Source organism: Tursiops truncatus, chromosome 2, assembly GCF_011762595.2.
Source record: "Tursiops truncatus isolate mTurTru1 chromosome 2, mTurTru1.mat.Y, whole genome shotgun sequence".
In the NCBI taxonomy this organism is placed as follows: domain Eukaryota; kingdom Metazoa; phylum Chordata; class Mammalia; order Artiodactyla; family Delphinidae; genus Tursiops; species Tursiops truncatus.
Window position 1 is genome coordinate 25,650,156 of NC_047035.1, and position 19,226 is coordinate 25,669,381.

The 19,226-nt window shown below is 42.8% G+C and overlaps 1 protein-coding gene across 10 annotated transcripts in view; it reads left to right on the forward strand.

The window, feature by feature from the left end:
- The window catches only part of TMED8 (transmembrane p24 trafficking protein family member 8), a 23,898-nt gene extending 9,607 nt beyond the window's left edge, over positions 1–14,291 (forward strand). For 2 of the 10 annotated variants that reach the window (XM_073800182.1, XM_073800183.1), the window contains exons 2-6: positions 4,146–4,227; positions 9,794–9,923; positions 11,667–11,793; positions 12,149–12,502; positions 13,758–14,291. In XM_073800182.1, coding sequence (XP_073656283.1) covers positions 4,146–4,227; positions 9,794–9,923; positions 11,667–11,793; positions 12,149–12,502; positions 13,758–13,975 — 911 coding nt within the window. In that variant the 3' untranslated portion in view covers positions 13,976–14,291. Of the gene's footprint in view, positions 1–2,928; positions 3,055–4,145; positions 4,228–9,319; positions 9,509–9,793; positions 9,924–11,666; positions 11,794–12,148; positions 12,503–12,560; positions 12,639–13,757 lie in introns of all 10 variants that reach the window. The other 8 variants (XM_073800184.1, XM_073800189.1, XM_073800190.1 and 5 more) reach the window with 8 other exon arrangements.
- Positions 14,292–19,226: the final 4,935 nt, after the last annotated feature.

The window sequence follows — 19,226 nt, forward strand, 5'->3', positions numbered from 1 at the left end:
CTTGATCTCAGTGTAGGGAAAGACATCTTAAACAGGACACACAAAGACTAATAAAGGAAAAGATTGATAAATTTTGACTACATTAAAATTAAGAACTTTGGTTCATCAAAGGACAGACACCATTAGAAGAGTGAAAAGGTAAATCACAGAGTGGAAGCAGGTATTTATAACATACAATTGACAAAAATTTGTATCCAGAACTCCTATAAATAATAAAATGACAATCCAGGGCTCAGCTTTTGGCTCAGAGGAGCCCAAGGTGCAGCTTCCTTTGGTTGTCCCTAATCCGGGTTCACCTGACACCAGCTGCCTGGACCCCACCACGCCTTGTTTCTTTTTGCTTGAATGCATTATTTTCTGTCTCTGACAGTTGTCTCCTCTGCTTAGTCATCTGCTTTTGCATGGCATGCAAAGGCTTCTTCCAAAAGGTAGCCTCAGTCCCTGACCCGACTGAGGCTCTTCACAGTTTGTTTTGGGCTCTGGTACCAACCCCAGACTCGGGGGAAGAGAATTGGAAACTGTGGGGCAGATGTTCACCCAAAACCAATAGCCAACATAGTGTTCCCTGGTCACAGGACTGCCCCTTCAAGGCTGTGGACAGGCAAAGTTCTTAAGAGAGGATTGTAGACATCTCTAATATAACATAATTGTCTATAACAGGGAAAGATTTGAAACAGAGTCTAGCTCTAACAATAGGGGCTTGGGGATTGGTTAAAGAAATTATGGTACAGCCTATGGGGTAATATGCTGCCATTTTAAATTATTTTTTTAGTCCCTTTTTTTTTTTTTTTTTTTTTTTCAGTACGCGGTTCTCTCACTGCTGTGGCCTCTCCCGTTGCGGAGCACAGGCTCCGGACGCGCAGGCTTAGCGGCCATGGCTCACGGGCCCAGCCGCTCCGCGGCATGTGGGATCCTCCTGGACCGGGGCACGAACCCGTGTCCCCTGCATCGGCAGGCGGACTCTCAACCACTGCGCCACCAGGGAAGCCCTAGTCCCATTTTTATTGACCCTGAAAAATTTTCATGAATAATGTTCAATAATATTAGGTACATGTCCTTTCGGAAATATAGGTATATAAATAGAATTTTTATATAAATACTTATATAATACAGATATAAATATTATATATACATTTATATTTGTACTGAGCCTTAGAATGAGTAGAAACTATGAAACATTAATGGAATAATTAATGAAAAGCTGTATTCATACCTGAGCTAGTAGGTATTATAGTCCAACTGATCAACTCATTGTACAGTATTGTCCAGTAGAAACTGTGGTCTCCATGCCCCACCCAAAGTTGATTGCTGGGGATAGGGGGGGAAAATATATAAATATATAGATGTCTATACGTATACATTTATCTATATGTGTAATACATATAAATATGCACATATATGTGTATGTATATGTATAAATATATTTCTGAGAGGATATGCACCAAAATGTTAACAGTGGTTATTTTGGGCTAGTGGGATTGTGTTTGGTTGTTTTGTTTATTTCTTGTCTGTATTTCCTGATTTTTCTACACTGAATAATGGATTATTTGTATATTAAAGTCTGGAAGGGTAAATAAGGAATGTTTTCTTATCTGTATTTAATTTGTTCTACAATGCGCAAAGCATGTACTTGTGTCATTTCAAAAACCTAATTTAAAATCAGTAATACGGATACATGAAGTCCTGCGTTTAAGTTAAGAAGTCAGTTATGTTCCAAAAATCTGTTTCAAAAATAGAGCATAGGAGAGACTGAGCTTGGAATAAGTTTATTTTTATAAGCCCTTGGAGATCTTGATTGACTTATTTAGGCCAATGGGGTAAGTTTGCAGTTAAAAAAATCTAGTGCCCAGTTAATGTCTTACGTCAAGAAATACTGTGTCCTTATTAAGAGATGATTGTCTCCATGTACTCTGCATGGTTTAGGACTCATCTGAAAAAGTTGTCCATTTTAGCTCTTTTCTTGAAATGGAACAAAGAGATGATGGAGAGAACTGGAGATGGTCGGCCTGGGAAGGAACTTGCAGGAAATGTGATAGCAGGCTGTAAATATTTGAAAGGATATTGTGGGGAGTATTGATCGAAGAGCAGAATTTATTAGGAAGCGAATTTTACTTAGGTCAACATAGGGAAGAACTTTTTATTCTCATTATCTCTTGGTGAAAAGGGCCTCTTCACAGACTAGGGGACCCTGGGGAACGTCTGACTTTTGTCTTAGACTCAGTTCCTTTGTTGAGAGGTGTAAAGAAAACCTCAGTCCTCCTGTGTTTCTCCTTTACTCTGTCACACAGCCACATTCTCAACACTTCTGACACCAGATGTGTGGAGTTTTTTCCCCACACCAAGCAACTCTGCAACACCAGCTGGGTGTCCTACAATTTAACTCAATTCTAAACACCATCTACCTGGAGATAGTGTCAGATCCCACTGGTTAAGGGCTCAATCCTACAAGATTGCTCCCATCCCACTTCAGATGCCAATTGCCAGTAGTAGTTGCCCAAGTTACCCACAACTTCTGTCAGACTTGATTACAAATTGGTAGTTCCCATGACTTCCTCCCCCTTGGGTTTGATTAAATGCCAGAACAGCTCAGAGGACTCAAGGAAACACTTACGTTTACCAGTTTATTAAAAGATATGGTAGGGTTACAGATGAACAGTCAGATACAGAGGGCGAGGTCTGGGAGGGTCCCAAGTGAAGGAGCTTCTGTCCCCACAGAGTTGGGGTGGGTCACCCTCCTGCTATAGAGATGTGTTCACTGAGCTGGCCACTCTCCAAATCCAGTACTTTTGGGATTTTTATGAAGGCTTCATCATGTAGGTGTGATCAATCATTAACTCCATTTCCAGCCCTTCTCCCCTCTCTGGAGAAAGGATGGTGGGGTTGAAAATCCCAAGCTTCTAATCATGGCTTTGTCTCTTTCTTTACCAGCCCCCATGTAGGGGCCCAAGAGGTACCTCATTAGAACAAGAGACATTGTTATCACCCAGGAAATTCCATGGAATTAAGGAACTCTGTGGCAGGAACCAAATCAAAGACCAAATATTAGAACAAAAGGTACTCATAGTGCTCTAATCACTTAGGGAATTATAAAGGTTTTAGTTCTGTGCCAGGAACTGGGGGCAGAAACTAATATATGTATTTTCTATTATCTCACAAGAGGAAAATCAGGTAGCATAAGCTGTAAGGTCTTTCTACCTATGAGAATGTGAGTTGACAAAAAGAAAATAGATCCTATTCACATACAAAAAAAAATGAGACTAAAGTTGAATCACAAATATTTACCTTTTATACTTTTATGTTGCTACCAAATTCTGAAATTTTCAGTGTTTGAGGTTTACATCAGTAAGTTATATTTTATATTGAGAAGTGAACTTTGGGCTTCAGTTTTTTTGCTGTCTTAACTAGAGGAGGTTCACCAGGGGTTATCTAAACACACTAAACCATATGCTTTTCTGAGTGCTCACAGGAAAGGCTACATGAATACACCATGAAACTTAGTAACACCTAATGGTTAAGAGCGTAATTGCCTGGATGTGCATCCTATCTCTATGCCTTAGTTTCCTTACCTGCAAAATGGCAATGATAATACCAGTCACAGGCTTGTTGTGAGCCTGGGAAACTGGTCTTCATTGTACATTTCACCTGTATATTCCTTGACGATGCTGAGCAGTTATTCAGTAAGTCATTGGTGAATGAGTGAGTGAGTAAATGAATGAAATTACAAAAATCCTTTACCTGACCCTGGATACAGTGATGTGAGCTGATCGAATGTAGAGGTGGCACTCTCTACTTTGGCACTGAATTCTAGTTCATTTCATTCTACATTCCATTCTGTCCTTTACGTTCTGCCTAGTTTAACCATTTGCTTTCTGTGAAATGTGATCCTTTAATTAGGATGAATTCTGTGGGGACTTGTTTTGGAAAATGACATTTTTTTTATGAGTAGGTTATAATGGTCTGAGAATACTTGGATGTGATGACTTGAATAATTTATGTACTGGGGCTCCCAGAGTATAAAGTTTGTGCCTAGATTATTTTTAGAAAGAGAAAGTTGGTTGAAACTGCCAGATTTTTTAAAAAGATACAAGATAATTATGATTGTGTTCCTTCTCCGGTATTGAATTTTTCTTCCCATGATTTTCTAGAGAATGAAGATCTAGAAGTCACCAAGGTCACCTCTCTAGCAGCTTCTGCCTCTGATCCGGAACCCCATTCCTCATCCTACAGGTAGGGACAGCAACTACTTGGGATATAATGCTTCTCGGAGTTTTATCTTCTGAGGTAGTAATTGATGAAAGAAGTAAACAGTGACTTTAAGGGGGAAGACAAGATGAAGTGAAGAGTATGGAGTGTTTTGTCATTAATTAATCAATCCTTAAGTGTGTTTAGGGGGAATGCAGGTCTATTTCAGGTTATAAAATTTTCTTTAACTCTCAGAGAATAGAACTGTAACAAATAGTGTAGTGTCTTCATTTATCTCCTCTTGAAGACCAGGTTAAAATGTTAAAACATTAGAAATGGATCCCAGGGACTTCCCTGGTGGCACAGTGGTTAAGAATCTGCCTGCCAATGCAGGGGACATGGGTTCGATCCCTGGTCCGGGAAGATCGCACATGCCGTGGAGCAACTAAGCCCGTGTGCCACAGCTACTGAGCCCGCACACACACCACAACTGAAGGCCATACACTCTAGGGCCCGTGTGCTGCACCTACTGAGTCCGCATGCTGTAACTACTGAAGCCCACGCGCCTAGAGCCTGTGCTCTGCAACAAGAGAAGCCACCGCGATGAGAAGCCCGCGCACCGCAACGAAGAGTGGCCCCTGCTTGCCGCGACTAGAGAAAGCCAGCGCACGGCAGCGAAGACCCGACGCAGCCCAGAAAAAAAAAAAAGAAAGAAAAAGAGTGTCCACAGATGGACTTTCAAGAGAACATGTGTTTGGTTTTTACCCATAAAATGCACACACACACACAAACACAGTGTTGCAGCCACGATGATGATCTTCAGGTTGTCATTCTTAATTTCCCTCTCCACCCATCTCATCCTCCTGCCATCACTGATATCAGAGTATATAGCAGAAAGGGAATAGTAGTACTGTGCCCTAGAATAAGTGGAAGCCACAAAACATTAATGGAATAATTAATGAAAAACTTATTTTGGAGAATGCTGAGCTAGTGAATATTATAGTCCAACTGATCAGCTCATGGTGCAGTACCGTCCAGTAGAACCTGTGGTCTCCATGCCCCACCCAAAGTTGATTGCTGGGGGTGGGGGTATGTTAAGATTTCTTTTTCTTTTGGCGATGCCACACGGCATGCAGTATCTTAATTCCCTGACTAGGGATCGAACCTGTGCCCTCTGCTGTGGAAGCGTGGAGTCTTAACCAGTGGACCACCAGGGAAGTCCCATGATATATTTAAAATGTTATTTCTTAAGTAGAAATTCTCTCTTCTTACCTTTGTATATGAAATAAAACTTTTTCCCCCAGAATTCAGACAATGGAAAATAATAATAATTAATATAATTTTAATACAGTTTGTGATAATAATATAATAGCCACCCTTTATTGAATGCCTCTTTGTAATAATGATAATAAAATAGTTACTTTTTATCAAATATTTCTGTTCGTTCAATACTGTACTAGGTGTTAAAATGTATTATCTCAGTTAATCCTCGTAACAAACCGAATAAAGTATTTTTTTTAAGATGAGGAAAATGAAACAGTGAATTTAATAATTTTCCCAAGTTCACACAGCTTTAGTTTTGTTTACTCTACAGCTTATTTCTCATAAGTAGCAACAGAAGGGTTTTGAGTTCTATGCTTAGAGCTACTAGGTTATTACATATAAGGATACTTTTAGAAGACATAGCCTCCTCCAGGCATTGATTATTTGAGATAATTCATGTTCTCATCAAATCCTGTGAGAAGAGTGTCCTTCTGTCCTTCCGTTTTCCTACCACCACGCTTTTTCTGCACGTGTTGATTCTTGTTTGTTTGTTTTGTGGCCATGGCCCGTGGCATGCGGGATCTTAGTTCCCTGACCAGGGATCGAACCCCTGCCCCCTGCAATGGAAGCGCAGAGTCTTAACCACTGGACCACCAGGGAAGTCCCTGCACATGCTGATTTGAAGGATCCTTGGGAGATGGCTTTTGGTACAGAGCTGATGTTTTCATACTAAGAGTAAATAAAATTTTTGAGTGAAGAATATAGACTATTCTTAGAAAAAAGGAGATAAAAATTTCAAGTTTTGTTTCTAAAATCTGATGCGTGAAGAAAAATAATCCAGCATGCATGACGCCTGAAGTCTGGTGTTTGTGTTTTGTATATTTTAGAAATGGAAACGGCATGACTCTTGATCTTTTCTAGTGAGGCTGGCTGGCCAATCTCTCCCTCCCTTTGGGATGGCCTCCCTGCTCTGGGTTAGCATAAACCAGAAGGCTTACAGTGAGAGTTTTTCCTTTACATGGTTTATCATCTGCATCAAGTGATTTGCAATTTATCTTTCCCAAAGTACCTTTTACTAATTCTTCAGAGCATAAAATGCTAATGTGAATATTAAATTTATGCGTGTCCTGTTTAAAATATTTTTTAAATAAGCAGAACCATATTTGTGCAAAGTAGCATGCACAAAGGCAAAGAAGAAACTACATTTTAGCTGCCATATACAGTAAGGTCAGGCTGCTGGTCAGATTAACTATTGTGTTCTCACATTCCGAATAGTCCTCTTTTGTTCCCAAACAAAAGTTAACTTATTCATTTATTCATTCAACAGATATTTATTGAGAGCCTGCTATTACCTGGCAGTGTTCTAGGCACTGAAGACACCACAAATGAACAGACAATCCACATCCCGGGCCTCATGTAGCTTATATTCTAGTGGGGGAGGTAGATGGAAAAAAAGTATACATCGTATTTCATAGAATCTAAGTTGTCATCAACTATAAGATGTACTGTTATTTTATATACCACCAAGAAAGGAAAGAATGCCCAAGATAGGCTAATAAGAGACCTCCCGCAAAAGCCTGCACCTTCAGTGAAAAGAGAAACGAGGAAAGAGATTGCTCCACACAGAAAAGGAGAGCAGGGCAACTTGAATGTCTCAACCTTGGCGCTGTGTAAGGGGGGAAAAATACCTCCCCTGAGAATATGAGCCACAAGTCTGTTGTGTAAATTCACTCTGCCAGTGTGGTCCAAACAAAACTCTTAAACAGAACATAATTCAAGTCACCTCAGTTGGTAGCATTCCCAAGCCCTGGCAGAAGCAAATGCAAATCCCCTGAGGAGGGATTCCGTGTCACTCCAGGCCCACGGCAGTTTTTAGGGCATCCTGTATTTCAGTTGTATTAAAATCTGAAAACAAATATGCATCTCGCAGTCAACAAAATATGGTGCATAATATGTCAGGCAGTCATCAGTGCAGTGAAGAAAAATGAACAGGGTGTAAAGAGTGATGAGCCAGGGAGGGGAAGCCTCTCCCAAAGTGATGGCTGAGCAGAAACCTGAAGGATGGAAGGAAGCCCTGAGTAACTGGGGGAAGAGTATTCTAGGCTGAGGCCATAGCAGGCCCCCAGACCCTCAGTGGGGGAGTGCTTGAGGTGCTCGAGGACTCTCAGAGATTCAACAGGCCATTGTGACTGGCGTGGACTGGGCAAGGCAAGAGGAGGTCATTCTAGGAGATGAGGTCAGAGTGCAAAGGGCCTCAGGGTTCCATGCGACAAGCTTGGCCATGGAAGCTGTTAGTCTAGAGGGAGTGAGACCCAGTCCCTGCCATCAAGCTCACCTCCTAATAGAGGAGGAGACATAATAAGTAGTGCCAAGGAACCAAAATGGGCTCTAATTTCTGGATTTAAGAGAATAAAATAGGCTCACAGCCTAGACCAATTTACAGTTCACACAGAATAATCAACCACAGCTCTGATTTTCATAGTAACTACCTCTTGTTTGTTCTGAGGTCAATTGGAGTGACTTAGATATTCCAAAAGATGGCTCTGTTTTATCTGAAGAAGAGGTAGTTTATAAACTAGGAGTGATCTTTCTTATTTATGTTAAAAAAGAAAGAAAGAAAGAAACTAATGAACTCCAAAATAAGCCCTCTGTTTCCCCGTGCAGTTCGTAGTGCTGTTTCCCAGTTGTTTGCTCAGCCTGTCTGAGGAAATGGACGATACCCTAAAGCAGCAGTTCTCAAAACTTTACACTCTTAAATTTATTGAGGACCTTAAAGAATTTTTATTTATGTGAATTATATCTTACAATGTTTACTAGTAATTAAAACTAGAAAATTAAAAAATAGTTATTCATTTAAAATAATAAGGAACTCATTACATGTTAATATAAATAACATGTCTTTAATGAAAAACAATTGTTTTCCAAAGAAAAAATAATTTAGTGAGAAGAGGGATGTTGTAAATCTCTTAATGTGTGTCTTAACAAAGGACAGTTGGATTCTCAGATCTGCTTCTGCATTCGTTCTGTTGTGATATCATATGTCATGTAGTCTCTGGAAAACTCCACTGTAAACTCTTGAGAAGATGAAAATGAAAAAAGGCAAATAATATTTTAGAATTATTATGAAAAGGTTTTGACTTCACAGACTCCCCTGAAAGAGTCTTAAGGACGCCAGGGGTCCCTGGACCATACTTTGATAACTGTTTGTCTAAAGACTCCACGCCACCTTTTGTTGGCAACAGACTTCCAAGAAGCCTGGGGTATTGTGCTACAGCCCCGGCTCTTAACTCACTTTCTGGTCTCTCCAAAGCCAGAAGAAATGGAAGAGAGCATAAATTATTCCCTTGCTTCTTTAAAATCAGCTATTGGAATAGTGGTTTTCTTTTTTTTAATTTTATTTTTGGCTGCGTTGGGTCTTTGTTGCTGCATGCGGGCTTTCTCTAGCTGCGGCGAACTAGTTGGTGGCACGTGGGATCAATAGTTGTGGCGCATGGGCTTAGTTGCTCCATGGCATGTGGGATCTTCCCGGACCAGGGCTTGAACCCGTGTCCCCTGCATTGGCAGGCGGATTCTTAACCACTGCGCCACCAGGGAAGTCCCAATAGTTGTGTTTTAAGTTATTGGGATAGTAGATTAACGTGCTTAAAAAAGTGAACTGGGTGTGCTATGGATATCAGTGATAGTGTGTGAATGGAAACGCTGAATGCTCCTGGGATAAGGCGGAGAGGGTTGCCTTGCTAATCAGTCTGTACTTCCTTTGTTTTGTGATCAGCTTCTGGCTTAGGCGAGGCCTCCTCCCTTTGCTTCTAACAGCAGCTTTATGTGTGGAACAGACCTGGGATTCTAACTCTTCTTTTGTTGAAATTCTGTGCAGAGCAAATGGCATCGGTCCCAGACTGAGGAATAAAAACCAGACCTGCGGTCTATCTCAGATGACTGAGCTGTGTGTTTACCGTGGTTCTCGGAGCCTGGGATGTGGTGTTGTCAGTCCTGAGCCCTCACATGCTGTCACTGCTTCATTGTAGGCCATTTCAGCCCTGGGCAGTGGTCAGCTGAAATGACGGTGGGCCCAAATGCCAGAGGAAACAGGGGTTGGGGGTACCCTTTAAAGGTTTTTTTTCTTTCTGAGTTTCTCCAGGACCATTGTGCCTTTGAAAAGAGTCCTTGAGGGGAATTCCCTGGCGGTCCAGTGGTTAGGACTCCACGCTGTCACTGCCCAGGGCCCCGGTTCAGTCCCTGGTTGGGGAACTAAGATCCCACAAGGGAACTAAGATCTCACAAGCCGCACGGTGTGGCCAGGGAAAAAAAAAAAGAGTCCTTGAACTGACATGCTCTCTTTCTCTGGGAGGCCACAGATGGTATCTCCGGTGAGGGAGGATGCCACAGAAGATCAGCAGAAGGCAGCCAGTGCCATGGAGGCACAGGCCTCGGTGGAACAGGAATTGCTGTCTGCAGACCAGGCCCAGGTCCTCAGCAAGGTAGGGCGCACATTCTTACTCTCTCTCTGAAAAGCACTAGTTTGTGACAACAGAATTCAGATGCATTTGGGTGGGTTGGAATTAGAAAGCACTGTCATCTCAGGTTTAATTATTTGGGGAATGATCATGTGTATCCTCCCCAGGGCCCATCACTGTACTAGGACCCAGTAAGCATCTATTCAAATAATGAAGTGTTATAATGAATGTTCCCATGTTGTCTAAAATCCACTCGATGTGAGGAAACTTCAACCATTGGATTATGTGTTAGTCTCAGTTTTCTTGTGGTAGATCTACTCGGTATTTATGGTAAAGATTCCATAGAAATGGTACCAGTAGTAGTGGTCTCCCTGCCATGGAGGGATGGGTTGTTCATACCATTATTAACATATATATTAGAATAACAAATGGTGTCAGTAAAGACAATGCCGAACATTATAGTTACATTTGTATGATGCTTTAGAGTTTACAAAGCATTTTTATCCATAATACGTCATTTACTCCTGAGAACAACCCTGTGAGATAGGTACCATTATGTCCCCAATTTAAAGATGAGGAAACTGAGGCTCAGAGCTGTTAGTGACTTTACCAAGTCTATGCAACTAATAAGTTGCAAACTAAATCTTTTGTTTAACCTTCTGTAAGAGGAAGGACTCATTCAAGCAAGTTAGTCAAAGTCTGATTTACCTCATTTAACATTGGAAATAAGAGCTGAAGAACTTAACTCTTCAGAAACAGATATTATGAGAAAATAGTCTGGGAGGATTACAGTATTCATTTATTCATTCATTCATTTATTGCAAATATAATTCTGATTCCTTAACTGGACTGCTGTCTCACCGATGTGCTCTTCCGTGTTGGCAGTAGGCGTACATTTCTTGAGTTGCTTGTCAACTGCTTGGAGGAGGGGCAGGAAATTAAGTCATAATAGCATGAAATAGGGGAATGGTAATCTGAGTGGTTTGAAGTGAAACCCACTAGGGAGAGACTGCAGGCTCCTGCCATGGGTCAGGGAGGGCTTTGTGAGTATCGAGTGATATTTGCACTTACATGCAAGTTAGATGTCAGGCAGCAAATATACTGTTTAAATGCAAATCCTGGGGCTGGTGTAAGGTGAGATTGTGATTATTTATACAACATTGTTAGTGAATGAGACAACCTATAGGGTGAGACATCCAAGGTGTGCCATGGGTGAGAGAGAGAGACAGAGACAGCCAGAGAGTAGGAGCCAGATTCTCTCTCTGCAGTACTTTGGTGAACTGATTGACAGTGACCTGGAAGTAACCTGTGGATGGAAATTGTAGCAGGAGGATGTGTGGCCGAGTGAAGGTTGAGCTAAAGCCCAGATGCAAGAGCTGTCCTGAGAGGAGCCGAAGGGAGAGACTGTGCAGGCATGGCCCAGAAACGCTGCGCCCAGAAATGCTGTCGATGGAAAAGTCAGTAGCAAATTTTGAGGATGTTCTTGGGCAAGGATTTTATGAAGGGTCTGAAGTGGGAAAGTTGCAAAAAGCAGGAGAGAACAAGAAAGAAGCTTTAAACTAGGGAACATGTTGATGGCATTAAAAAAAGTTGGTAGAATTTATTAGCAACCTGTGGCTGGAGGAGAGAGCAGGAATGTTGACTAGCACTCAGACTGTGAGTTGGGAGAGTGGAGGTAATAGGGCAGGGGAGGCAGCCTTCAGGTGGAAAGAGGCTAATTGGAATCCGCCTTTATATATGTCCTGTAACCAGAGTTCTCTTGTGCAGATGGCCAAGTACCATGGTCTGCCAAGGTCTGGGGACATCGTTATGATCCAGTCTGAGCACACAGGAGCTGTAGATATTCTTTCAGCTGATTTGGAATCTGCAGACCTTCTGGGGGACCACAGGAGAGGTGAGACCTTTGGGGGTGTGGAAGGTGTGGTTTTTTTTTTTTTGGTTCCCAGTGGGTACTTAAAGAAAGGCAGACAGACAGATGGAAGGAAAGAAAGAAAGGAAGGAGAAAGCGTAAGATTACATAGGTGATTATATTACAAAAGGAGGAAAAACAGCTAGTGTCTGAATATTACATTCTGGATAGAGTACCAGGTATATATATGGTACGTAAAGAGACCTATTTCTTAAGCTGAGTAGCTGACACACCTCAGGGCAGTGCTCTCTCCTTCCTTGTGAAAAGAAGTCAGGGAAGCCAGTAGGAAGAATGTCTTCGACTATGGCAACCTCCCTAAGCAAAATGCCGGGTGTGGCAGCATTTCCTCCTGGTCTCTTTCTCGGTGGTGAGCTGCCTGTCCTTTCAGTCTCCCCGCCTCTGATAGCACCTCCGTGCATCTGGACCTTTGCCAAGATGAAGGAATTCAAAAGCAAGCTGGGCAAAGAGAAGAACAGCCGTCTGGTGGTGAAGCGGGGTGAGGTGGTGACCATCCGGGTACCTACCCACCCAGAGGGGAAGCGTGTCTGCTGGGAGTTTGCGACCGATGACTACGACATTGGCTTTGGAGTTTACTTTGACTGGACCCCTGTAACCAGCACTGACATAACGGTGCAGGTCAGTGATTCCAGTGAGGATGAGGATGAAGATGAGGAGGAAGAGGAGGAGATTGAAGGTAAATTTAATTTTAACATAATCTGCAGTTTCCTTTTCTGTCTCAACCTAATTTGCAGCGATCACTTCCTGTGTTGTACCAGTCGTCCTCTTCCTGAGAATGCAGGTGAAGAATCCCTTTCAGCATGGCAAGCTAAGTTGAGTGATGCAGGTCAAAGTCAGACCCTCAAAGAACATTCTGGTGGGGTGGCTTTGATGCCTTAGTGGAAAGCTTCTTTTCTTTTTAATCAGTACCTAGCCGTGTCCCCAAGATCTCCTTGGGGACAGGGATAGGTTGGGGCCAGGAAAAGGGGTGGATCCGTGCTGGTGTATGTATGGGCAGTGGTTTTCAGATCACATGTATAAATCTGAGATTCTTTTATGTTTCTCTCTTGCTTGTGGGATATTTACATTTATTCTTGGTCTGGAACCAAACTGAGTGATTACCATTTGCTAAATGTACCCATTCTCTCCGCCCTCCAAACTGTCACAGCTGGTTGACAAGAGCAGTTTTAAAAATAGTCTCTGTGCTCTGTTCCAGCTGTTACTTGCGGCGCCTGCTCACATGGCCCTGAAGCCGCTTTTTTCTGTTTGTTTGTTTTGTAGTATAAGAGTAGGTTCTAAGCATTAGCCTTGTTCCTTTATTTTCCCGTATAATCTTACGGGAAAGATTAAGTCATTAAGTCATTCCCTTAACTTGCTTCTTCATGGAAAAGCAAGTCTGCAGGGAAATCTGCATGTGTTCAGGAAGGAGGAGAACCTCAGATCTTATTTGCTGCCCTTCCGGGGGACCAGTAGGAGTTCGGGGTCACTCCATATAGCACTTTCAGCATTTCAGCACTTTTCCACATTTCCTACCTCCTTTAGCTAGTTCTTTTACCTGTTGGATGAAAAGATGTCAGAATTTTCCCTTCTAAGTATCTTTTTCTCCCCCTTGGAAATTTCCAGATACTCTTGGAGCTAGGAAGGCTCTATAAGGCCAAATCACTGTTTCTCAGTGCAGATACTATTGGCATTTGGGGTGAGACACTGCTTTGTTGAGAAGGTACTATCCCTATATTTAGCACTCCTGGACCCTTGAGCACTAAATGCCCGTATCACCCACTGGTCACTCTGATGGCCCGAAGGCCACCAGACATTTCCAAATGCCCATAGGAGGGCAACAGTATCTCCCCTGGGTGAAAGCCACTGGGTTACCTGGTCCATCTTTTCACCCTCAGGTAGGCGTATTTGGTCTCTGAACTCATATCCAGGCACTCTGCCTTTTGCTCATGCAGACCCTGTCCCAGCTGGAGACGTGGAGCGAGGCTCCAGGAGCTCCCTGCGGGGCCGCTATGGGGAGGTCATGCCCGTGTACCGGCGGGACAGCCACCGAGACGTGCAGGCCGGCAGCCACGACTACCCTGGCGAGGGCATCTACCTGCTCAAGTTCGACAACTCCTACTCCCTGCTGCGCAACAAGACTCTCTACTTCCACATCTACTACACCAGCTGAAGGCCCGCTGGGACAGGGGGCAGGCGGTGTTTGCTGGCTGGAGCAGGCTGCCAGCTGGGGCCTCTTGTTTTGGATAGGCAAGAGCTCCCGACCCTCACGCCCTGGCTGGCGTGCCTGACTGTTGACCCCATGTAGCTTTTCCCCTGCCCAGGCTTCTGCAGATGGTGGTATAGTGCCCCTGTTCCGTGGTCCCTGACTCACGCTCTTCTGGCTTTAGACTCCAGCAAAATCTCTCTGTGGAGGAAACCATCAGGCAAAAGCCTGAAAGGAAGTTGGGTGTTGCGTTTTAAATATAGTTTTGTTTTGGTACAAGGTGTATTATTTCAGTTGCTGTTCTCTTCTCTTCCAGAGCTTTTATTGCAGATGTGTTTAGTGGCACCCACTCTCTTCACTTTTTGAAAGGGCTGGAAGAGAGCAAAGCACATTGTCCATGAAGGAGCCCAGTTTCCTGGATGGAGAAAGCTCTGTCCAGCCTCTCACCACTGCCATATTCCCACCTGCTGTTTCTTTGTGGTCTCTAGCACAGACTGGGAGCCCTCACTGCCTCTGGAGGGGTGTTATTAGTCCTAGTGGTTTCACTCCACCTCTTTCTCTCCTCTTTTCCCTTTTCTAAGTCTGTGTCTTTGCCATTACAGCAAGAACTTCCATGCAATCCAAAATGATGATCACTGTAGTCTAAGGTCTTCTGGGAAGAAAAACTGCCTCCAGTTTTTCACTTCCTATTTCAAGATGCACTGGTGGTCGAAGGGGAAAGGGTAGAAATTAGGTACTGGATTGATGTCAGAACCCACATTTTTGAAAGTCAAGTATTACTAAATTATTTTTTTTTGTATAATCGAAGAAGGAGGGGTACAGTCTGAGAGAGGATGTTAAAAAAACAAATAAAACAACACTCCAGATTTCCCACGACTGTTTTTTTTTTTTGGTCTTTAGGAGTGTTATTTAGAAATTTTGCTTTGGAACCAGTCATATTTCCAGAGTTTCTGGATTTAGGTTTCTTGCGTTGAGGGCTTAAAACTTTTGGTGTTCAAAGTCTCTCAGGAAAGGTGATAATGAAACTTCACTGTTGCTGCTGGTGTATTTGTTCTTTAGTCCCTGGCGACTGCATTTTCCACCCTGTGGGCCCTGAGGCCCAGGGTGCTGCAGCCAGTGTCACCAGAGCAGGGGGGTGCCCAGGGCCCCAGCGGAGGAGGGGGCAGAGAAGGGACCACTGCGATTATCTGTACCTCCTTCTTTCTTATCCCTTGTGTCAAGCCTGTTACTGCCTTAGGATTTTGAGGAATAATTAGATTTATTTATTACTTTATTTATTTTTAAAGCACATTTCATTTTGCCTTTGAGACAGTTTCCGTCTGTTTCTCAGAAGGCTTCCATCTGCTCTGAGCCATTGAGGGCACCTCTTCTGTGGAGTTAAAGCTGGCGATTTCAGGAGAAGTGGGGAAGGGATAATGTTCCACTCCTGCAGGTCAGTCCTGTAATGCTTTGGGTGGAGTCTGCCCCTTCTCAGATGGATGGATTACGCCAGCTTACCCCAGCGCTCCCTGTTAGGAATTCTAGATTGTGAGGGAATCTGCCCATTTGCCCCAGATTGTGCAGAGGACTTGACTAGCCAACCAGAGGCAGCCTGTGATTCTAGGACTTCAAAGTCCTTTGCCTGCTCTGAGGAGTCAGCTTCTTCACGATGTTTCCTTTAGCTCATTCATTCCTTGTGTGGGTGCCTCACACCAAGTTTTCCCTCTGCACAGAAGCAGAAACTCAAAGAACAGGGCTTCTCACAATAGGTCTGTAGTGGCACCTACGTTATGAACAAAGGGTGATACAGCCGCACCTTCTGTTCCTCTGGGGGCAAAGCCCCAAGTAGGAGAGGATGCTGTGGACCACCATAGCATCCACCTCCTCTGAGCGGCCTCATACCTCCATTATTTTATATTTGAGTGCATTTTATAGAGGATTATACTGGCCCAAATTTATATACCTTGTAAGAAGTTAGAAATTATTTTAGTGACTGCCTATTTGGGCAGTGAAAGCAAACTTGCTCTGCGTCATCCCATCTGGTAACTGTATGACTGCTCTTTTCATCACTGAAGTTGAATCACGCCTTAGCTAATTGAGTAGAATCTTTATAAAATAATTTTCTACTGAGCTGTTCTCCAGTCAGCTAAAGCCTGGCTTATTTTTCCTGTTTATTATTGACTTCTGACATTCTCTTAAAATGGAGCTGTCAGGCCATTGGAAGCTCCCTGGGATAACATTTATTGTTGTTTATTTTTGCCATCAGAGCCTGTACTTACTTTCTTTGGAATCCTAGTTCTGTTGCATCAAGGAAGCCTGAGGGACTTGTTCCCATAGCCTCTGTGTGCCTCTCATTGTCTGGTCCCTTTTGAAGTCCTGGACATTGTTACATTTCATTCTGTACTGGTGTGTCATTAACAAGTCAGTGCTTCTTTGATCCATTCACAAAAAATAGGTAAATTAATTCACCATCCAATTAATTCACTATCCTATATTAAGTATCTGAAATTAGTGAACTTTAGGGACAAAATATTACTTAACAAACACAGGTAATTACTGAGAATTTCATAGTCCACCAGACCCTAAGAGGTAGTCACTTCCTTAGTCTCTCCCTATCTGAGTTTACAGAACCAAACAATCAAATGAAAATCATTGCTTTCACCTTCACCGTCTTCTTTAGAGGGTAAATAAGTATTAACATACAATGGAAAGAAGGTACTTCACAGTAGGAGAGAGCCTGGAAGTCTCTCCACAGAGTGGCTGAGTTCTTAAGTTTCTTCAGTTTGTTTAGTTTTGCTACTTTGTTGAGAGACGGGGCTTTTAGAAAGTTTAGAGTATTAATTTTTCCCAACATTTTACTTTAAAAAATTTTCAGCAAACAAAATTTAAAAGAGGGCTTCCCTGGTGGCGCAGTGGTTAAGAATCCGCCTGCCGGGCTTCCCTGGTAGTGCAGTGGTTGAGAGTCCGCCTGCTGAGGCAGGGGACACGGGTCGTGCCCCGGTCCAAGAAGATCCCACATGCCGCGGAGCAGCTGGGCCTGTGAGCCATGGCCGCTGAGCCTGCGCGTCCGGAGCCTGTGCTCCGCAACGGGAGAGGCCACAACAGTGAGAGGCCCGCGTACTGCAAAAAAAAAACAAAAAAAGAATCCGCCTGCCAATGCAGGAGACACAGGTTCGAACCCTGGTCCGGGAAGATCCCACATGCCGTGGAGCAACTAAGCCCGTGCGCCACAACTGCTGAGCCTGCGCTCTAGAGCCTGCGAGCCACAACTACTGAAGCCTGCGTGCCTAGAGACCATGCTCCGCAACAAGAGAAGCCACCGCAATGAGAAGCCCACGCACCGCAACAAAGAGTAGCCCCCACTCTCTGCAACTAGAGAAAGCCCGCGCACAACAATGAAGACACAACACAGCCAAAAATAAATAAGATAAATTTTTTTTAAAAAAAGAATGTTTAAAAAAATTTTTAAAGAAGTATATAGTAAGCACCCTTATGTATATCCAGCACATAGATGTTAAAATTATAAACTGCTAATTTTTAAACAAAGATGATTCTGCCATTCTGTTCCTTTTGACAGGTATTCAATAGAGTATGTTCCCTGCACAGACATAAGCTCTCCTATGTCAGAGAGCTCCTGGTTTATTAGCAAAATTATTTCATTCAATGCCAGTTACCTGGGGAGGTGGTCCTCATAAAAATGTTTCTTGGTCTCCATCTTTCAAAACTCATGCTGTATTTCCTCTCTCCCTCAGGCTATAATTTCTAATGTTTTCTTCTCTACCTGGCATGTCAGAGTGAAGGTAATTGTGAAACTGCTCTGGAAGGACTTTATTCTAGTCTCTGTTGCTTTCCAACACATCCTCAGGACTCTGAAATTAAAACTCAATCCTCAGATAATATGTAGCTTTAAAAGGGAAGTAGGTAGCAACTTGAAATTAGGCCATTCTTAGTTATTTTTTTCTTAATTGATTCATGCACTTTAAAAATATTTTTATCTGTTATTTAGGAAAGAAAACCTTAGACTTTTAAAAAGTATATATTATCCCTTATAATATGTATATGGAAGAGTTAAACCTGAAAGCTCACTGTCTTATCTTGATCACTGGGTTTAGATATTGTTGTAAAACATCATTTAGAGAAAATACATGTTTGCATGTTTTTGATGAGCCCTATCCAGTCCCTCTTTGAAAGAATTAGGTGAAGCCCAAACGCTAAAGTCTGTATTTTTGTATTTATTTTAAGACTGCTTTTCTGCAAAAGGTTGCCTTTTAACCCCAAAGTATAAGGTTCTAAGGTACAGAGCTGAGTGACCCTAATATTTACACAAAAGGCTATTGTTTTAGAGGAAGGGGCAAGAGTGAAACAGTTCATGCAGCTTGTGAACTGACTTTTTATATTGATAGTAAGGAATGAAAACAATGAGAGGAAGAGAGAAAAGCTATCAAATGTATCCCAGAATTCTGCGCATATCCTGATTTTGTGTAGTTCTTTAGTTTGCATTTCATCCGTTGGAATTGTTCTTTAAGCCAGAAGCACTGGTTCTCACTGTGCTTGTTGGAGAAATCCCAAACCTACCTGTCTTTTCCAACAGGATCGACTTTAGAAATATTTTTCAGTAGGTCTCCTCTGCTAAGTGTAATCCTGACCTGAAGATTGATTTCATCTCTATATTCTCTGAGACTTGTGAGTCCAGTGCCATGAAAAAAGATGGTGAGTTTAGGAAGTGGCTAGGAGGAGTTCCAGCTGTGTCACTGGAGCCTCAGTTGGTTTTGACTATGGCTAAAAAGGGATGACACAGGTTAATTTTGACCAACATCCCAGAAGAGCCTCAAGCCACAAGAGTGTGTTTGTGAACAAGCTTTGCCCTCTGTAGGCTGACTTCCCTGTGAGGTGTAGGAATCGCCATCTTCTTTAATCTGTGTGGGACAGTCATACACACAGCAGGCAATGGGACCAACCAAACAGACACAGTTTGTCCTTCCTTTTAGAGCTTCCATTTAGAATTTCTCCCGGGTCTAAAAGGTCCAAATCAACCACTTTAACTAGTCTCTCCACCTGGCCAAAAGTGTAGACCTTTTAGAAACCTGAATTTGCTAGAAAAGGAAAGAGCACCATCCATGTAGAATCTCAGTGGTTGAAAAGGGAAAGTGAGTTTCTGTCTGAAGGAAGGTGATTTCATTTTTTGTTGTTGTGAGGGGTAGCTTGTTAAGGGATTTATGCTCCTTAGAGAGCAAGTCAT